At 41.4% G+C, this 22,689-nt stretch overlaps 1 protein-coding gene across 2 annotated transcripts in view; it reads left to right on the top strand.

Annotated features, from left to right (window-relative positions):
- The window catches only part of CNGB3 (cyclic nucleotide gated channel subunit beta 3), a 1,205,394-nt gene that overhangs the window by 775,808 nt on the left and 406,897 nt on the right, over nt 1–22,689 (top strand). For both annotated transcript variants that reach the window (XM_069621307.1, XM_069621308.1), the window contains exon 9: nt 13,041–13,127. In XM_069621307.1, coding sequence (XP_069477408.1) covers nt 13,041–13,127 — 87 coding nt within the window. The remainder of the gene's footprint in view (nt 1–13,040; nt 13,128–22,689) is intronic.

Genomic DNA, 22,689 nt, shown 5'->3' with positions numbered 1-22,689 from the left:
AGTCGACTTCTCCTAACTGTGCACTACTGCCACTAAAAATCACCAGACATACAACTCGCATTCTCCTTAGTGCACATCTCAAATACTACTCACTCATACTCCCGCGAGGGCTGCTACACCCAGCACTTACCTAAAACACCAAAACACCTCGGCATCGTTTGATGCACCACTGAGGCATCCAACAACTTAACCCAACAATGCTATAGGAGGCTCTACCACCCAGCAAAAATTATACACCATAACGGAGGCACTACCTCCCGTCAGCTTCAATGGAGGCGCTACCTCCAGCACTTACCTCAAACAACAATGTACAACCAGAAAAGGTGCAACCTCAGTACGGTTTTCTTCAACAGAGGCTCTACCTCCCTAAACTCAATGCACACCCAGAAGAGATGCTATCTCAGCATGGTTTGCGTCAACGAAGGCACTACCTCCCTGAACCCAATGGTGCATACCACGCTTTCCCTACATTGCAAAAATGGGCGCTACCACTAAGCTACATCACTAAACTAAATTGGAGACGCTACCTCCTAAACTGCATGGTGCCAACCACCCACACATACGTACGCACCTCATTAATATTCACTCCCATACTTCTTGACATGTGTGAATAATAAAATGTGTCACTTCACCAAAATAATTTCACATTCCGCACTGAACATTATCTCCAGCACAAAATGTGCTCAAGACCTAAATTAAAGCTAAATTCCTACAAGTCCATGTTGTTAGTCATCCAGCCTAACACCTAAAAATCCTCAAGATGTTAACCTAGCTCATTCACATCCGGCTCATTCACCCGCATGCATTCCACACCATATTTCTATTGCATATAGTTATGCACTTTACTTTAAGTTGTCCAATAAGTCCATGAACCTACAAATCCTCAAAAATGGTTACATTTCTACATGTCACATTTTAACCTTTGCCAAACACACATTCATAATATCATCTGTCTCAGCAACAATGCCTTTCAATAAACCTCTAAGGCCATATTCAATGTCACCCATACCAAACTGCACTATCAAACGTTGCATTCAGAATATATCTCTTTATCCACCGGAGAAATTCGATTTTAAACATGTTGAATTCTCAACACGCTAAAAACAAAATGCATAGTACTTAAAATGGAAATGCCTGTCTTTTCCTCGACATTGAACCACTCAGGTGAGCTTTCCTCTTCCATAGGGCATCTCTCTGCTCACCCTCACCATGACAAAAACGGTTGCACAGCGGCCCTAAGATCCTTCATCTTCATAGCTGGCCGCTACGAAACGCCTCGCTAACCGCGGCGGAGCGGCATTTCCTTGGCACGGCCGATACTGCCTTCCACAACATGGGAAAAAGAGTGGCTCATTCGGCAATGATGCTTCCTCTTCCGGATGTTGGCACGTGAAAGCGTCACAATACGTCCCTTCCAAATGGTCCTTTACTCGAGCGTCCCTGCTCCTCTCGTTGCTCATTTCATCACGTATGGACCATTGCACTCCGGAACACTGGGAAGCAAAGAAAGTTCCAAAACTTCGCCGAATCCCTCTGTTGACAACCAAAGTCATGAGTCCTGAGCATGCAACAGAGGACAAAGGTACTCCTGCGCTGACCCGTGGCCCAATGGTCGCTTGTCAGGCACTGCCATTGCACACACAACTTCTTTAAACCCATGTACTTTTAACAGTGGAGCTGCTCACGCAAAATCACGGTGTCATCCAGTACTACCGCACCACTTATAGGAAAGTGCCATCTCTTGTCACGGCTTCCCTATTGATCAACAGTCCAATTGTCATTCCATAGGCCTTCGCCCTGGGTCCACTGCTCCCAAAAGGACCCAGTTCCAACTGAATGGCAAACTTCACTTCACTCATGCAGGCCCTGGAAGTCCCTTATGGCCCCCTGACACAGCACCCCCAATGTGTGACGGGCTGCTGGTCCTGACTGCTATGGGGCTCTCAACCTCCTCCCTTATCCGCCCTGGGTGATGGGTTTCCTTACTTGGGGGTGGTGTTGTCCTTGTTGTCCTGATTGAAACACAATCCATGTAGGCCCATGTGAGAGGAGGGTGAAGCCTCTCATTTTTTCTTGCCTGGTTTTTGAAGCTAGTAAATTTGATTTCTGGCTTTGAGTCTACAAAAGACTCTGGCTATCAACTTCCGAGAGTAACTACTACTTTGAATGGAGCTGTATGCTGTCTAAGGCAGTCAGCTCACCCCCAATTCACTTTTGAATATTTCTCACACCATGGTCAACTCCAATTGACACTGAAACGTTTCAAAACATAGTTTCCTATTTTTTGCTGCTTTTTGCTATCCATGATGATTCTGATAGGTGGTTTTTGGGGTCAATATTTGGAATTTCTTTCTTGAATTGTGCAAACCACAGGCATCCCGCCCCCACCTCTCATCTGCCTACCTTCTAATGATAATGATAGTAGTGAGTACGAGAACTTGTTTTACCCATCTTTAATATCACATTGGGAACGAGGAGAGGTATTGAAAGGGCAGATCATTCTATTAGGTTGCCTAGCAGGATCTAGTGAGGTAGGCTGTTACTATTGAAATGCCTATTATACTTCTGAAATTATTGATTGGTCTTGAGTAGACATGGAGGCAAAGGCAATGATAGTTGCATATTCACTAATAACATTTTGCATATTAAGTGTGTTATGTGTAGTGACTATAATGGTAGCATAATTAAAAGTGTTACACTATATACGAGAGTGCAAAAGCATTCATTGATTGTTCATTACTGAGAATCGTGTCCGAAACATTTGAACATGAGCATAATGTGGAGTGCATCTATTTGAAATTACTGTGTATTGATATTTCATATATGATGCATGTCTTTAATACACAGATAAAGGGTTACTGGAAGATTTGAGCAGTGAACTATCAATAAAATATATGTGACATTAACAAGCCATTCCTGTGTGGATGACATGGGTTAGACACCCACTGCAGGGGGGTGTTGCTTACTCTATTTACTGATGCACAGTGAAAGGTATATGCTTTTCCCTATTTCAACTCCTACCACAGTCCCTGCTGGTGGGTCTTGGACACTCCCCTGGGGACAGAAGGGAAGGCTCTGCGAGGTAGAGGTGACACAACTCACATCACGTGTCTCCATTAAAAGCAGGGTACTCACAACATATGCCGTGGAATGATATAACATACAAATATATTCATATCATGGAAAGATTATTACAAACAGTGGATGCTCACCCATAGGGGCACTAGGGGGGCGCCACCAACCCCCCTCCACCCCCCAGACCTCCCCATACATTTTCTGGACCCTCCAGGTCTTGCCAATAAAAAAAAACAAAAGAGCAAAAGTAAACAAATGTTTAAATAAATGCATTTGCATTATGAAGTTATGATTTTAACTCACTCCATAAAAATCGAAATGTGGTATTTCCATTTGCAAATGCAAAGACTGGTGGTGTCCCCATGCCCTACCTAGCACTTCACATGGGGGAAGGCTGGTGTATAAAACGCTGATGCCTACACTAATGTAGAGCTCTGTGAAAGGTATTGCAAGTCCACGGGTGGCATCAGCCCTTCAGGATTCCTCAAGGGTGGTGTTAGAAAAGCCCTGGCGGTATCCTGGATGGCTCTTCACCCTTCCCTCTGCCTATCTCTCTCAGGCAAGGTGGTGGGATCAGAATGATAGCCCTGCCCTCTGCCTGATAGAGGAATAGGCAGGGGGAGGGTGAAGGGCATCTCCTCACCCTGGCTGACCCTCTTCCTCCAACATGGTGATATTGGAAGAGGAGGGAGAAAGCCTGGGCTTTCCAGAGAAGGTCACTGTTGTGGCTCGCTCTCCGGTAAGTGTTTAAAATAAATAAATGCTGTGTCTGCTTTAATATGTGTGCATGTGTGAGTGTGTGAGAGAGACAGAGAGAGAGAGAGATTAAGGTTTAATGTTTATGTGCATGACTGTATTTGCGTGAATGAAGTGTTCTGATGATTGCTGTTTATTTGAGTGATGATGGCAGAGGGTGTATGGGCGTGTGACTTCTTGTGTGAATGTTGTCGATGTGTGTATGAGGGCCTGATTGAGAGCACCATATAACGTAATAAAAGTAATATACCATGCTGGAAAGGCACTTTTATTATTTTACACAGTGCTCGAAATCAGCCCTTAGATGTGTGTGTCTGTTTAATTGTAGGCTGTATGGGTTCATGACTGCTTGTGTGGAAGGTGTATATGTGTGTATTAGGGCCTGATTGAGAGCTCTGTGTAAAATAATAAAAGTGTCATTCTGTGATGCAAAGATACTTTTATTATTTCACCTGGGGTTTGCAATCATAGGTGTGTCTGTGTAAGTGATCTGGTGGGTGTCATGTATGATTGAGAGGCTGTATGGGTGTGTGACTGCTTGTGTGGATGCTGTGAAGGAGTTTATGAATGTGTAAGTGTTCTGGTGGATGCAGAATGCATGATTCAAAGAAGCTGTATGAGTCAGTGACTGCTTGTGTGTATGTGTCTATATGAATGTGTTGCATGCTTGAGTAAAGTGTTCTGATGGGTGCAATGTGAATGAACCATTCACACAGCGCCCATCAGAAAACTTACTCAGGTAGATGCACATATTTATATATACATGCACACAATCAGAGACACACCCATGCAGCTTCTCTCAATCATTCAGAGATTGAGAGAAGGTACCTGGGGCCTGAGTGTGTGCATGTATATATGAATGTGTATATCTGTGCATGTAAAGTGTTCTGGTAGGGTGTCATGTGTATGATTAAGAGGGGCTGTATGGGTGCGTGACTGCTTGTGTGCAGGTGCATGTGTATGTGAATGTGTGTGTGGGTTTGGCTTTGAAGCGGGCGTTGGAGCAGGGCAATACAAAGGTGAGCAAACATGTTCTCACTGACAGCGTGCACTGCACATAGCCAGTAAGAACATGTTTTCTGACCTTGGTATTGCCCTGCACCAATGACCCCTCTGTGCCCGCACACGCGTTCATATACACATGCACATAAGCAGTCACGCACCCATACACTTTGTTGATCATTCACACAACACCGACTTGAACACTTCACTCATGCAGATACACACAATCATATATCTGTGTGAGTGAAGTATTCTGGTGGGTGTTGTGTGAATGATTGAAAGAGTCTGTATGGGTGTATGACTACTTGTGTGCATGTGTATATGAATATGTGGGCTCGACCTTGGACGGGGTATTGGTGCAGCAGTGGTGGCTTCTCCATAATGGGCTAAGAAGCGCTGGCACCCCTGCCCATTATGGAGGAGCCATCCCAGTGTAAACATTGAGAATCACCTCAGCTGCTTTTTGCAGCTGAGGGAGCACTCCTGGCCTGGCTTGAACTATCAAAAGGAAACGTGGTTTCCCTTTGACAGTTCTGCTCCCCTTCCTCCATGCTGAATGAGCCATGTAGGGCCAAGTTGTTTTGCTTCCCCAGCCTTGCATAGCCCATTAGGAATGCAGGCTGGGAAACTGCATGTTTGTATGAGGGAGGGAAGGGCATCTCTAGTAATAAATACCATGCTTGCCCCCTGGGCCCTCTAATCACATTGATTGATTGTGTGCCTGTGTGAGGTGCTGAAGGCCCAAGGGGGTAGGAATATCATATTTTACTGGGCATCTATGATAAAGCAAGCATGATGTTATTTCGTGGCTAGGCTGGCATTTTGGTTCAGGTAGTCTAGCCATTTCTTACCGTGGCATGTGATAAAGCAAGCATGATAAGTATTATTTTGTGGCTGGACTGGAATTTTGGTGCATCCAGTTTGTACACGCTTTCATATTGTAGCTTGTGCTTTTATTGGTAAAGACAATTGGAGTATGTTCTTATGTGGGGTTATTGCCAAACATTGGCAGAACAATCATGGACATGGTTTCCTATAGTATCATTACTGCCATTATGCGCAAAGCATGTCTTATGTGGGAATACTGGCATATTTTGGTTCTGTCAGCATGGAAATGTAAGGGCAGGCTAGCATGCAAATGTTTTTATACTGTCACATACTGTGGTCAAAGGCTTCATGCAAATGTGTTGGAGAAATGCTCTGGTGCACTGTTGGTGACTTGCTTCTATTGGATATTTTCATGAGTTATTCTACAAAACCAATTGCAAGCTGTTTGGCTTTTTACCCAATTTTTCAAACACGTTTTCTGTAAAATTCAACATTTGAGCCCATTATTTAGAAAATGTTCTTGGGGAACAGGGGGGTGGGACTCCCCAGGACAACACTTGATAGTTTTGGAACCCTTGTTACCCTTGGTTGCTAGAGCATATTTGGGGGAAATATTGATGGCCCGCCAATGTTTAAAAATGTGACAGCTGCCACTGCGATCAAATGTCATGAAATCACATAATATGGGCAATATATCATATTGGTGATCTATATCACACTTCGTGTTGTACTCTTCTAGCTTCTGAGCCCTAGAACATGCTCAGGTGGAAGGTATTGCCAATAAATGTCAGATTCTCCTATCAGTGATGACTGGGTTACGGGAGCAGAGGGGCATGGCATTGCAACCTTGTTGTCTGTGCAGTATCCATACGCTCCCTCTGCCTGGCGGCCTACCTTTCCTATAGAGGCAGCATGGTCACAACAGCAGGCAGCACAATGGTGGCAACAGATATGTCTAGCATTTCTGCTTGAGTGCTGTGGGTTGTGGTATGCAGTAGGAGCCCACATAAAAACAACGGGTGTATTGTCAGGTGTATCTCATATCCTTCCCTCTTACTAGTCTGGCTCGCCCATGATGGGCTGGGAATGCTAATGTAGCGTTATCATCTACTCAGGTCAATGATAGTTATGTACAAAAAGCTAAATACATATGGGTAATTGGCTTCATGATTAACATTAAAAAACAAATTATAAAAACGTTGACATAATCGTCAATTGTGCATATGCTGGCATGATCCACTGGATGTCACAATCAAAAAGTGAACATGCAAAGATGTTCAAATCCTAAAGCAGTTAATGCCATCAAATGCCATACTCAGATCACATGCCATCAAATGGGTTTGGAAATACATTGGAGACGACGATTTGCTGAAACAACTGCTAAGAAAGATGTTTAAGTGACAGTTTTCTGAAATTGTTTGGATAGTAACTCAACAGAAAGTGCATGTTTAGATCACTTTCTCTCAGAGAAACAGGCAGCATCCAGTCATGAAGAGATCCAGCAGGTAATGACATTTCCTGTATTCTGTTCCTGACATGTTCACATCAGTGAGAACTGCTCACCATGATCGGCATGTGGTTCCCCCACTTGAGCCATGTATTTGCCTCAGAGTGAAGACTGATATTTAGGCTGTTTTTCATTAGATCGATTTAGTATTACTCAAGAAACTGCCCCGTTAAGGGCCTGATTTATAGAATTCTTTGCACGCTGAAAAGTGACTTTGCGCACTAATCAACGTGCAAAACTCTTTTAATCGATTCATGGAACAGACTTTGCATACATTACTGGACTTTGCAGGGACTTCGCGCAGGTCTGTCACAACTTTGCGTGCAGTCGGGCACTCTGCGTGAGACTCCATGCAAATTATGCGGCAAGCCTACCCATGGAAATAAATAGGTGGCAGAACATCCATATTTCCCATTGCCTATGCTTGCGGAATGAGGAAGAACAAGGACTTGCGTGGGCGTGTTGAGGGACGGGCTATGCATAGGAATTGCATGCCCAGCAATGTCCACACACAAGCATATTCATGGATCTGACCGTGCAACGTCATGTCGGGTGAGGAAGCACGCACAGCTTGTGATCCTACTGCCACAAGAAAGGACCCGCAAAGTCCCAATCGCATAGGAAACAATATGCAAAGGTAAGGTACAGTCAGGAATTTAGGGGTGCTGGCATTCAATTGAGGCGCTGATTGAATTTAGGGGTGCATGTATGCAGATTAGCCGTGTACAGCCGTCATTTTTGGGGGTTTGCACGCAGATTTGCCAGGGGCCAACTTGAGTTACGTGACATGTAATTAATTTTATCGGGGTGCAGTTAGGAGTTACAGGGGACCGTACACAGTGTCACCGGGGAGCTGCCTTGATTGTGGGAGGGCCAGCCCGCAGTATTGTCAGGGTGCATGATGGTGGGATGCGGACTGAGCAATGGTTGGTATATGTGACTGGATCTGCTTTGCGTGGGGGTGTGTCATGGGCGTTCCAGCCGCTACTCGCGCCTAGGGTTACTTTGCGGTTCAAATTCTATGAATAGGCGGATTGCACATAACATGCTTTTGCGTGAAGGTATGCGCAAAGTAGTGTTACGCACAGAGTACTTTGAAGGGCCTATGCACATTGTCTACAAATCAGCCCCTTAGTGTCTTTTAATCAATCAACATGAACGATGAAATCATCAAAGTGGGACCCAACATGGACTCAACTGGCATCATAGTTTCACTGATGGAGCCATATAATATCTCTCGCTTGGTCCATGAAAGTTCCTCAAATAGTCAGTTAAAATGAGCCAAGAAATTGTTCTTACATGGCCATGAAAATGGCACATACATGCTCCATGAATATGCCCATATTTGAGAAATAGGTGTATCACTACGTCGGACATAACATTTCGAAACATAAGTCTATAAAATGAAGTTATGGGCCCTAGTATGGTCCCACTTGAATCAATGAATTTCCCAATTCGACTTTTGATTGACACAATATAAATCAGCTCTTCTACACCAGACTTGAAATACCATCATCCCCATTAATAAATAACCTTCTCTTGACCCTTCCTTTTCGACGTATATCTTTCCTCCACACTCTAAACACATGAAAGGAGTTGTCTGCTTGCAAGTCTCATCTTAACACTCACTCTGCTACTTTCTATTCAATCTGACTTTTATTCAGCACATTCCACTGGAACAGCTCTCTTGCACGTGTCCAACTCATTGCCCTTGGCTCATCACAATAGGCTGTCTTCTATCCTTATTCTTCTTGACCTTTCTGCTGCTTTGGACACTGTTGATCACCTACACTACTTTCCGCTGTCTCTTTTCCAGGTCTCACTGGTCATTTGCACCAATGGTTTTGTTCCTACCTTTTCTCCCGCACTTACTCGGTATCCTGGGCCAGTCTCTTAATTCTTCCCCTTGTCCTCTTTTATATGGGGTTAATGCGGGTTCAGTTCTCGGCTACTGCTATTCTCAATCTACACTATTCCTTTTTCTGAATTTATACAGTGTTTTAAAATCTCTTATCACTTCTATACCAACGATTCACCATTTTCTTCTCCTTTTCCTCTTTCTCTGATTCTATCCAGACTCTGCCTACCTTCTAGCTGTAAAGTCTCAATGTCTTCTCTTTTTCCTTAATATCACCGCTTCCAAAACTGAAATCCTTTTCTTTCCTACATCTTCTTCGTCCCTGCCTATTCCTCCATTTGGTTTATGCTTCCCCCTGCCTTTCCCACTTTTTCTCCACTTGCCCGTAATCTCAGTGTCCCTTTTGACCTTTCTCTATCTTTTTCCCATCACATACTACAAGCGCTCTTACATGTCATTACTATCTTTATAATCTACATCGGACAGCATCTTTCCCCACTTTTCGTGCTGCTAAACCTCTTATCTTCTCCACTATTCTCTCCTACGTTGACTACGTTTCTGCTTTTCTTATTGGTCTTCCCTCCTCGTATTTTACTCCACTTCTTTCTGTCTTCAAATCTGCAATTCAAATCCTCTTTTCTTTACCTTCCTGCTCTTCTATTACTGCCTCCCTTCTGTCCATCTCTCGTCGTCCCTTCAACTCCTGTCTTCTTTTCCATTTTCTCAACATTGCATTTAAATGTTACCATGGCCAAGCTACCACCTGCCTATGCTCTCTAGTCTCTCCTTACCGTCCCTGGCAGTCACCACGCTCCCAACGTTTACATGTTCTCTCTGTTCCAAAAACTCCACGTGCCCCCTCCTGCTTTTGTTTCTTTTCCTTTCTCGCTCCAAAACTTTGGAACTCTCTTCCTCCTGGAAATTACTCTTTCCCTTCACTTCACATCTTCCATACCAGGTTACATCTTAACCTCCTTTTCTCTCACTCTGCTATGTAACCTTCATTCTACTGTTATCACTTTACTGCCATTTGTTCATTTTTTTGTGTACCAGTTCTCATACTTTGTGCAGCGCTTTGGCAGAAGTGCAAAAATGCCAATAAAATACAAATACACCTGCAGAAATGCCTTAGTAGTCCCACTGCAAAATATGGGCTTTCAAAGCATCCTAGAAATAGGGAAGAAAAATAGCCTCCTTTTCTCTCTCACTCATTCCTGGCTTTCTATCCACGATTCAGGATTGGTGCGCCTCCAACGATCTCTGCCGTAATGCCAGTACAACAGAGATCCTTCTCATTGGGACCCCTGCCCCTGCTTTCGCTCTCTCACTCTGGTCGCCCGCCTTGGGCTCTCTTCCTTTGCCTCCCTGGGATGCAAAAAACCTTGGTGTCATCTTTGACCCACTCTCTTTCACTCCTCACATCTCGGATGTCACCAAGAAGTTCCACTACCAGCAGCACCTCCTCAAAGGGACTCCTCCCTTTCTCGCTTTCCCCCAGAAGCTCACTGTCTCCAAAGCCCTGGTTCTCTCTAGGCTGGACTACTGCAACAGCCTCTTTCTCAATCTGCCTTCTTCTACTCACCGCCCTCTACAACTGATCCAGAACAGGACTGCAAGATGTATCCTTGGCCTCAAGCCCAGGGACTGTATCTATCTAGCCCTGAAATCTCTCCACTGGCTCCCGGTCCTGCAAGGATCAAGTTCAAGACCCTTTGCATTGTCCACAAGGCTTTCTGGGTCCGGGGATCTGCACTGCATCCAATGCTCGCTTCCAAAATACCTTTGTTCCCGAGGCCTTCACTCAGCTACCTCCAACTCTCTAATGGTTAGACGCTTCTCCAGAGAGTGGGGCATAAATATCTCTCCTCTGCAGGTGCCTCCCTCTCAAATGTCCTCCCTGCCCCTCTCAAACTTGAACTGGACCACCAGCAGCTCAAAACCTTCCTCGTCTCCTCTGCTTTCTCTCTCTCCCTCCCCTGCTGACCTACCTGGCCTGCCTGTCTGGTGTACCGACTGGTTGCTTGGCTATCCTCAGAATCTCACTGAGTAACAGGCTCTTGATCAGTCACCCTTGCACTACCTCCGGGCCTACCACACACTTATACTTATGGGCTGTAACAGTAACCCTACAGTCCCTTTTTCTCCTTGCCCTACCCAGAGCCGCGCTTCCCTGGCCACACTTACTCAGAGCATTGTTTCCCTGTTTTCTCCTCCTCTCTCCCTTGCACTTCCCCCTCCCTTTACCCTTGCACTTCTCGTTCTTGCACTTTCACGATCTGAATGACAGAAGGCCTAGTAAGATCGTTCGTCTTGTCCTCCCTCTGTCTTCCCTCCCTAGTCTTGTTGCGCCTACTAACACTTGTGTACAGACGTGTTATAAATGACTTATCAGATCATATCATATCAGCGTAATTTGGCATTGCACTATGCAAGGCTTAAGAAGCTGTGATAGCAATATACACAAGTCAGAAATGGGGCTATTATCAAATTTAAATTTAATTGGTGGAAGAAGATACATTTTTGTAGCCAATTTTTGGATATGGAAAGCAACCCCAACACATAGGGCCTCATTAGGAGTGTGCCAGTCTGGAAACAACGGTGCCAGTAAGCCTACCGGCACAGTTGTTTCCGGACTGGCACACTACAGCTCTGCCGGCGGGTACCGTCTCACCCGCCAGGGTTAGACCTGGTGGGCGGGACGGCACCCGCCTGCAGAGTTTCACGGTAGCACTGGCACCGTTATTAACGGTGCCGGTGCTTCCGTTTTACCCATTCCCATTGAGTCCTGTGGGACTCAATGGGAATGGGGAATTATAAAATTACTGGCGGCTGACTTCCCAGCCGCCGGACTCAGAATAGCCCGGTGGCACCAGGAAGTCAGGCACAAGTAATATTTTTTGGATTCGGCAGCAACCTGCCGGTTTTACCGGCACGGTTACGGGCGGACCCGTAATGAGGCACATATTCTTCTTATGGAAATCATATTGAAATTTAGTCTATGCCAGGATGGTTTCCAACCTTTGTCTCCAGATCTTTTGGACTACAACCCCTACCTGCCCTATTTTTCATGGTCAATGGTGAAGGATCATGGGAGTCGTAGTACAAAACATCTGCAGGTTGCCATGTTGTATACCACTAGGGACAGCCCCCTGTTATGATGGTTCGCAGAACATTTACCTAAGGAAGCTGGTTTAAATAAGGATATTATGGAGGATATTTTTAAACACAGTAGTACCCCATTAGTGCCCCAGTTGACTGGTTTAAAAAAATACTGACTGAACGAGGCTTGGAAGTCTGAAATGCCACGAAAATTCTTAAAAATCAATAAAAAAATCTAACAGGAGCTCAAGAGGGAGTTCTCTCTCTAAATATGGCAAAACAAAGTAAAACACTATATGCTTCTTACATTTCGTAATCTGGATCTATTTGTCCACGTCATCCCAAATGTCAATGCCCTAAAACAGGTGGCAATTCTTAGATTTCAACAACTTTGAAAATCATAGCTGTGTGGAAAGGTAAGGATACAGTGTCCTCCATATGCCTGTGTAATCGGAAGGAGAGGGAAACTTAAAAGCACTTCCTGCTGTTTTGTTCCTTTTACTATGAACTGAGAAAACGTTTGCTCTTCACTGTGTTCCCTTGGGATTTAGACAATGTTAGGTTATTCATTTGTGTTTTCCATGACAAATCATGTCATATGAATATGGGCCATGCAATGTGTGGCTGGGGCTATGAGAGGTAATCAATTTGGAAAATTAAGTGAAATGTATTTACATCTGATTCATAAATAGATTTCAATATCTTATCTTTTAAATGTATGTTTTACATTGTTATATTGTGATAGAATTTGATATGTATTAGGTGGTGTAAGGGATTTTTCTGAATGAAAGCTGTGTTGACTAACACTGCATGACTGCTGTCTATTCGCAATTGTTGGGCCATGAATGTTCAGAAATCCTAGAATGGTTGAATCCTGGTTCTGTTTAATCACTGCTCTCGTTCTTTCTTCCACAGCTTGACATAGTATCTGCATTACCAATTGACTTGTTATACTTTATATTTGGAGTTCAACCTGTATTTCGAATTAACAAAATGTTCAAGGTGAGAATGGTACCCATTAAACGTATTGTTTCGATGTTGCTTAATTGAATGTGTATAACAATGCCATGATTATCTTGATTCTATCATATGACTATATAGTGTATTGATTACTTTTCTAAACTGCCACCACTTGCTGGTCATTTCAAGTAAAATACTGGAGGGGAGTTGCCTTCATCAAGGGTGCATGTTACCAAAATCAATACTAAGTGGAAGGCAGGACACACTAGAACTGCTTTCAGTGCAACACAGAGCTCTTCGCCTTTCCTCCCCACCACATGCCAACACTTTTAAGACCAGGAAATGCATGAATGGTGGCGTTCCTTGCACAGCCATACCCTAGTCCCAAGCTGGGAATGGCCTAATCTTCCACTGAACTCCTGAGCGTCTTGCAGGCAGCCATAGACACGGATGACTCCATCCCACTTTACACATAAGGTGGCTGATCAGGGCCACCAGGCTCGTTATGACTGACCCTTCCTGAGTGTCTTTCTTTTCTCTGGCCCTGTACGACTTTCGATATTGGCAGATCATCCTCCGTTGGTATGCCTCCCTCCCATTCGCTCTAAACCCCGTGGGACCACAAGGCCCATGAGACCACAAATCCAAAACTGTTATTCTACTGCAGTGACCCTACATTGTTTCACTTTTGACCTGATGTGTTTCCAAAGTTTCCTTGATGAGCCCTAATCCTTCTTGAGGTACAGTACTAAGGATTGTAAATTCCCAGGGGATGGGGTTACTCTGTGTATCCTGGGTTCTCTTCACATTTGCTGCAGTGGAAAAATCTGCAGCCACAATTGGAAGCCCAGGGGGAGCTCTGTTGATTCAAGTGGGATATAAGAAGTCTTAATACCATGGCACACTCAGTTTTAGAAGATTAGTTATTGTTGTGGGACTTTTGTGACTTTCTAGAGCAAAATCACTTAGAAGGTCACTTTCCGATGTGGCATAATATAAATGAAAAGCATAAAAGCCTTGTGTAAGGCTTTTACTCTTTCCATTCACATAACGCACCATTTGCATTGATTTGTATGGCAGAGAATGTACCTAATACAAAAGTGAGGAGGGGCAGATTCTAACTTACATTTCCGCCACTCCCTTCTTCTCCACCATTCAAATACTACAGAATCTACGCTGGCATGGATGTTCTTGCCGCCGCAAGTGTTGTGGATTCCGAAAAGGCCAGCGGACCCCATAGGAATCCATAATAAACACTGCCTGCCATGTCTGCATGGCAGGAAGTGTTCAATAGATTTGCACAGTGCAGTGCAAAGGATGGCATACAAGAGTGTTTGCTGCCTTTTTCCAGTCCCCATTTGCATTCGACTTTGCAAATGAGGAAAGTTCAGCGGCTGGGACCCGTTTACACAAATGTTTAAACGTACAGGTCCCCACTGTCGAATTACGAGGGGACTCAAAAATGAGCTCTTTAGATTTAATTGTTACAAAATGTGCTAAGACTTGATTATTAGAAAAATCTTACATTTGAGCCCTTTAGATTTAATTGTTACAAAATGTGCTAAAACTTGATTATTAGAAAAACCTTACACTTGAGCGTAAACTTTAAGACTCCCAGTCGGAGATGGGAACCAGATGTGACCTTTGAATTAGGTAAAATTACCAAGAGGATTTTGAAGTAACTTGGTACAGCCTTTGCACAGCACCTGTATTTCATACAAATGCCACACAAAAAATGCTGGAAAAATGTGTTTCTATATGGGACCTACCTACTTAGCTACAATACAAGACCTATAGAGGCACATTCAATATTTGAATCAGTCCATCAGGGTTCAAGAGCAATGCTTACCTTACTTACTCATCTATCTCCCAACATATACAAGGAAAAACAATATACACATATATATATATATATACATTTATATTCACTGAAAAACTATAGTTAAAGTGCAGTTAATTTGATCAGATTTAATACAACAAAACCCTTGAAATTCAGGTGATGTGGGAAGTCATGACCAGCTTATCTCGGCAGCATGCTCCTGTTGATGTCCCCCATAATTACTAAACAAATAGGATGCCCTATGTGCTGAAAAACTCAATAAATGTGTTTCAGAAAACGCATGCTGAGGGCCAGAGAGTGTGTTTTTATTAAAAATATATCATTTTATTCTGTTACAATTTCATAAAATACATCATTTCTAAACAGTTATAAGACAACAATTCCTTTCCAACAAACATACATTTTTAGTAAACAAACTTTTTTGTGCTAAAAACGCATTTTTGTGTAAAGATTTCTCCTATACATATATAGCTACTACACAATTCAACCATTCATTTTCACAACCAAATCTGGTTTGTATAAAGACATTCTAAATAACCTTTGCAGTAGTATTATTCCTACTTTGACAGTCCACCATTATACATCAACTACAAGTATCCAAGATTATTCTAGTAGTATTCCTCTAATCATTGTGTTTCCTTTTGTATAGTTTTGACTTGACATTAATTGGCCAGATCTTTCATAACCATTGGTCATCATCTTCTTCAGGATTAGTAGACTTATTCAAAGGCCTTATCAATGCTACAACATATAAAAACAACAACAAAACCATGATTTAAAACATTAACTAATGCTTAAAAACATAAGCAAACAACATTGTTAAAAAACACAATCTCTGAACTTCCTCGGTATGCTACCGTTATTTCATGAATGGGAAGCAAACTCAAATATTTGTATAGACGCAAATCCAGAATGCTCAGGGTTAATTAATCTCCCTGTGCACAAAAAGGTAAATAAATTACCACTGTTAGGATGGGCCAATAAGTACCCAACTGTCTTCAAATAGAAACCAGGAAACACCCTTACTATACATTCCTGCTAAAGCTCAAATGTCAGCTTAAACAAATATATATAAGCCCGCAAATGTGCACCATAAAAAAGGGTTAAAAATATCTGTGAAAAAAGGCAATCTCATCTATATCTTTAAACGTCCTTTTTGAAAACTCTTTTTGCTGCTTTGCAAAAAAGTTCCAATTCTTGTGGTTTCCCACTGTGTCTTCTCACTAGCGTTCAGTGAGTAAATACACATTTTCTAGTTCCACTTCAGAGGCAAAGTTTTCTGCTTAATTCAATTCCTGTAGGCATTGAAAACAATAATAAGTACATTTTAGCTGAAACATAATATGTTTCTTGTTTGCAAAAGCGGTGTTAAATCGTTATACTTTAGGTCTTTAAAGTGCTAGTGGCTGTAAAGGTATATCGGATTTTACACAAAAAAAGGCATTTTTACCTTCACTAAGCATCTAGCGAACCAATGCACACATGCTTCCCCACTGTACAATTCGTCCATCTGTTATTAACTAAAAGGGAAGGGGGGGAGAAAGAAAAATAGAATCGTCAATGGTCTTTTCTCTTTACTTAACATAATAATTTGTCTGAGAGAGAGTCCTAAACTAGCTTACCTTAGTGCTTGCTTCAAGGTCAAGAGCCTCGCCTGCTCGGAACAACGCAAGGAACAGCAACACGGAGGTCAGCTGCGCCAAACTGAGCACTAGGTTTACTTCCTGCTTACCTATAAAGGATAGCTGCACTCAAGTCTACCAATCGCGCGGCAGCTCCTTCAAACATGAAGGAGATAGAAAGAGGACTAGGCGTTACCTCAGTGTAACACAAGTCCAGAATCTGGGCACAGAAACAAAAAACTGACTATTTCTTCAGGATTTATTAGAGCAAAGTCCCTCTCTGATCTATAAAGATGGAATGCAACAAAAGCTAAAAAGTGAATACAGCCCAAATGGATCAAAAAGGTTTTCTTCCTGCTTACCTACAAAGGGTAGCTGTACTTAAGTCTACCAATCATGCGGCCACTCCTTCAAACATGAAGGAGATAGAAAGAGGACTAGGTGTTACCTCAGTGTAACACAAGTCCAGAATATGGGCATAGAAACAAAAAACAGACTATTTCTTCAGAATTTATTTGAGCAAAATCGCTCACCGGTGTATAAAGCTGGAAAGCAACAAAGGCTAAATAAGTTAATACAGCCCAAATGAATCAAAAATGCACACCTAAATGCCTATTTTATCATTTGAGAATAACGTAACTACCAACACCGGTTCATAACATTTCTAGACACAAGGGCATGCTAACCACAGCAGATGTATTAACTCCATTCCTCCTGAGAATTGAGCCCATCAGTGTAACTTTTGGTATGATAAATGCACCATTATTCCCTTTGCGAAAGCCTTTTGGCAGTATTTGCTAAATATGTACCTCTTACTTTCTCAATGGCCCACCATTTTAAAGTATCTGGGTTATAATTAAATTCCAGAAAGTGAGCCACAAGAGGTGCATTAAGCTGTTTATTCCTTAGTTTTGCTCTATCTATGTTCAGTGACTCTTAATTTCACTGGGCGCAATGTCTTGCCTATGTATGTTTTTCCACAAGGGCATACAATAGCATAGATTACATTTCTGCTGTTACACGTGGTATGGTCCCTCAGGGCCCAAGTCCTCTTATTAATAGTGATGTTTTTGCAGGGTGTGGTAAGGTTACAGTTGCAACATCCACCACAGGGGTAATGGCCTAAGACTACTGGCATACCACATTGAGTATTAATTAATGGTTGTTTATCTTATATACTACTCATATCTGCTTTACATATCCAATTTTTTATATTCTTTCCTTTCTTAAAGGCAAACATTGGTTTAGCCAAAGTCGGTAAGTTTAGATGAAGCAAATGCCAATGTTTGGCTATGATCTTTTTTATCTTATTTTGATGTGCATTAAATGTTAATGCACATACAAGTCGATCATTTGATGGTCTGTGGTCATCATCTTCCTTGGACAGTAATATCTTCCGGTGTTGATACCTAGCTCTTTTTTTGGAGTTTCTTAGTAGTATAGGTGGATATCCTCTCTCTCCTTTAGTCTGTTTTCAATAATATTAGATTGTTTTGCAAAATCCTCTAATTGGGAACAGTTTCGACGTGCTCTAAGAAACTGACCATATGCATATGGGATATTGTATTTAAGCGCCTGTGAATGGAAACTTTCATGATGGAGGATGATATTCCTATCTGACTCTTTCCTATATAAATCCACCAATAGAACACCATTGGCTTCTTTAATCAATAGGTCCAAAAATGGGATCTCCTTATTATTCAACTGTATTGTGAATTTCAGATTAGGATTTAGCTAATTTATCCACTTAAAAAAGGCAAGATGATCACCTTCTTTTCGGTCCCATATTATTAAGATGTCATCAATGTATCCTTTGTAGAATTTCAATGGTTTTTTTTAAAGGATTGTGCTCTGCCAAGATGTTACACTCTTCGAAGGCCCACGTATATAATGTTGCATAATTCGGGACAAAAGCTGCCCCCATTGCAGTACCTTTAATCTGCATAAAGTGCAGGTTCTTGAAGTGAAATAAATTTGTGGTCAATGCAATCTCAAGTAACTCAACTAAGAAGTCACTGGGTACAGTGTCTATATCTACCCTTGTGTCTAAGCATTTCTTAATGACTCTTACTGAGTCTAATTGTGGAATGTTTGAATACAAAGATTCAACATCAAGAGTAATCAGAAGGCCACTATCTGCGTTGAAAGGTAACAATTCCACAGCTCGGATCACATCAGTAGAGTCCGCTAAGTAAGTGGGTGTTCATTGAGCCAGTGGTTTCATAAAGAAATCCAAATATTGGCCAATGGGTTCTAAAATGGACCCACAAAGGGATACGATAGGCCTTCCCGGGGGATTAGTTGTAGTCTTATGTATTTTGGGCAAAATATATATGTTAGAGGGGTCCTAGTCTTACTGGGAGTCAGAAACAAAAAATCGTTTCGGTCAATGCAATCTCAAGTAACTCAACTAAAAAGTCACTGGGTACAGTGTCTATATCTACCCTTGTGTCTACGCATTTCTTAATGACTCTTACTGAGTCTAGTTGTGGAATGTTTGAATACAAAGATTCAACATCAAGAGTAATCAGAAGGCCACTATCTGCGTTGAAAGGTAACAATTCCACAGCTCGGATCACATCAGTAGAGTCCGCTAAGTAAGTGGGTGTTCATTTAGCTAGTGGTTTCATAAAGAAATCCAAATATTGGCCAATGGGTTCTAAAATGGACCCACAAAGGGATACGATAGGCCTTCCTGGGGGATTAGTTGTAGTCTTATGTATTTTGGGCAAAATATATATGTTAGAGGGGTCCTAGTCTTACTGGGAGTCAGAAACAAAAATTCTTTTTTGTTTAAGATACCCTTTTCTAGAGCTGTATTGCATATTTCTCTAGTGTCCTTCAGAACGGACTCAGTATGGTCACCTTGTAGTTTGACATATATATCTGTGTTGTTTAGTTGTCTCATCATTTCTTCATCATAGTTATGTGCATCCCAAACGACTATTCCTCCTCCCTTATCAGCCTTTTTAATTACCACAGATTTGTCATTTCTTAAGGACGGCAAGCATTTCCAATCTGTTTTGGAGAAATTGAAACTATGTTCTGATGTTTTTTCACAGTTTTTCCCTTCATAAACAGCCCCAAAATCCTGTAGTATGGCTTTTTCAAAGGTTGCTGTCTCCTTTGAAATTATGTGCAATGTAGGGGTAAAGGAGGAAGCTGGTTTAAATGGGGTATTGGCCCCTATCATTTGACTATTCGTTTCACTCACTCCAAAAAAATCTTTAAGTCTAACTTTACGTAGAAAGGCTTGCAGTTCTATTTCTGTCTCCATCTGGCTTGGATTCTTCATAGGGATAAAGGAGAAGCCTTTTTCCAAAAGGCAGCTTTCTTCTGATGAAAGTGTCCTATTAGAGAGGTTGAATACTGAGGAAGGTGAACTTACCTTCTGTAAGACATTATCGTTTTGAACACATTTTGTAAAGGCGGTGGTCCTACCTGCTGAGGTGGAAAAGGGAGTTCCTGTGGAGGGAAAGGCAAACCTTTTCCTTGAATATCAAACCCTTGGGGATAGCCGTACGGGGGGGAAATAAGGGAAGCATTTTTAAATCCTCTCCTGCCTCCCCTCGCACGCCCTCTATTCTCTGTCTGGGGTTGTACTGATTGCCTCTTTGGCCCCTCTGGCTGCCTTCTCCATCAACTGAAGACGTATCAGAGACGGTCACTTGCTTTGTTCTATTAGGTACGCCCATAGTGCTATTGTCTTGATCCTTCCAATATTGTGGTCCTTGATAGTCAGGGCTCAAATAGGGATATGCTAGCTCCGTAGAGAAATTCTTAATCTCCTTAACCAATTTTTCCATCTTTTTATTTGTTGTTATTTTAATGAACTCATTAACTTGTTTTTCAATGGTTTCTCATTTTTCTTTGATGTTCAATATAGTTTTGTCTGTAACAAAGGCTAATTTAGCTTTCTGAATTTCTTCTTCTACTAACATACTCTTTTTTATAGCTGTGTTTATCGTCAACAGCATCCTATCCCTACTACATTTGGTACCAATGCCTGAAAATGCATGTTTGCATTCTGCATCGTCTACAAAAAGGCAAGGTTCATTACAGACCAAAAAACCTATCGAAATTATATTTTTCTTTAAATATTCAGTGAGGAGATGGCTGTGCATTTCTGTACGAAATTTCTTCTTTTTAAGCCTATTAATACTCTCACTAGAAATATTTAGGTATTCCCCTGTCACATTGTCTACCTGTAACTTCTCAATATATGATGGCCCTTTAATTACCTCTGCCAATTGTTCTTTGCTAAACCAAACTGCATCAGATGCAGCCATGATCTGAATGTACACAGGATGCTTCCAACTGCAAATGAAGGCAGAATTGCTGTGAGAGATAAAATCAAACCTCACTGCTAAACAGAAAAAAGGTGAAGGCACCGTCTTCCCACACAGCAAAAAGTTGCTCCTCTTAAATCCCAAAAACTAAGGTGGGGACCCCTACATGGGCATCTGGGGTAAATTCAATATATACTAAACAAATAGGATGCCCTATGTGCTGAAAAACTCAATAAATGTGTTTCAGAAAACGCATGCTGAGGGCCAGAGAGTGTGTTCTTATTAAAAATATATCATTTTATTCTGTTAAAATTTCATAAAATACATCATTTCTAAACAGTTATAAGACAACAAATAATTTCCAACAAACTTATATTTTTAGTAAACAAAAGTTTTTTGTGCAAATAACACATTTTGTGTAAACATTTCTCGTATACATATATCTCTAATACACAATTCAACCATTCATTTTCACAGCCAAATCTGGTTTGTATAAAGACATTCCAAATAACTTTTGCAGTAGTAATATTCCTACTTTGACAGTCCACCATTATACATCAACTACAAGTATCCAAGATTATTCTAGTAGTATTCCTCACATCATTGGATTTCCTTTTGTATAGTTTCGACTTGACATAAATTGGCCAGATTTTTCATAACCATTGGTCAACGTTTTCTTCAGGATTAATAGACTTATTCAAAGGCCTTATCAATGCTACAAAATATAAAAACAACAACAACACAATGATTTAAAACATTAACTAATGCTTAAAAACATAGGCAAACAACATTGTTAAAAAACACAATCTCTGAACTTCCTCAGTATGCTACCGTTATTTCATGAATGGGGAGCAAACTCAAATTTTTGTATAGACTCAAACCCAGAATGCTTGGGGTTAATTAATCTCCCTGTTCACAAAAAGGTAAATAAATTACCACTGTTAGGATGGGCCAATAAGTACCCAACTGTCTTCAAATCGAAACCAGGAAACACCCTTACTATACATTCCTGCTAAAGCTCAAATGTCAGTTTAAACAAATATATATAAGCCCGCAAAGGTGCACCATAATGAAAGGTTTAAAAATATTTGTGAAAAAAGGCAATCTCATCTATACCTTTAAACATCCTTTTTGAAAACTCTTTTTGCTGCTTTGCAAAAAAGTTCCAATTCTCATGGTTTCCCACTGTGTCTTCTCACTAGCGTTTAGTGAGTAAATACAAATTTTCTAGTTCCACTTCAGGGGCAAAGTTTTCTGCTAAATTCAATTCCTGTAGGCATTGAAGACAATAATAAGTACACTTTAGCTGAAACGTAATATGTTTCTTGTTTGCAAAAGTGGTGTTTCGTCATTATGCTTTAGGTCTTTAAAGTGCTAGTGGCTGTAAAGGTGTATCAGATTTTACACAAAAAAAGGCATTTTTACCTTCACTAAGCATCTAGCAAACCAAGGCACACGTGCTTCCCCACTGCAAAGGTTTTCTGCTAAATTCAATTCATGTAGGAATTGAAAACAATAATAAGTACATTTTAGCTGAAACATAATATGTTGGTTGTGAAAATGAATGGTTGAAATGTGTATTAGCGATATATGTATAGAAGAAATGTTTACACAAAAATGTGTTATTTGCCCAAAAAAACTTATGTTTACTACAAATATATGTTTGTTAGAAATGAATTGTTGTCTTATAACTGTTAAGAAATTATGTATTTTATGAAATTGTAACATAATAAAATGATATATTTTTAATAAGAACACACTCTCTGGCCCTCAGCATGCGTTTTCTGAAACACATTTATTGAGTTTTTCAGCACATAGGGCATCCTATTTGTTTAGTATATATTGAATTTACC

This window comes from Ambystoma mexicanum, chromosome 5q (assembly GCF_040938575.1).
Source record: "Ambystoma mexicanum isolate Mex_15411 chromosome 5q, UKY_AmexF1_1, whole genome shotgun sequence".
Classification (NCBI taxonomy): domain Eukaryota; kingdom Metazoa; phylum Chordata; class Amphibia; order Caudata; family Ambystomatidae; genus Ambystoma; species Ambystoma mexicanum.
This window is presented reverse-complemented; position numbering and strand designations above follow the sequence as displayed.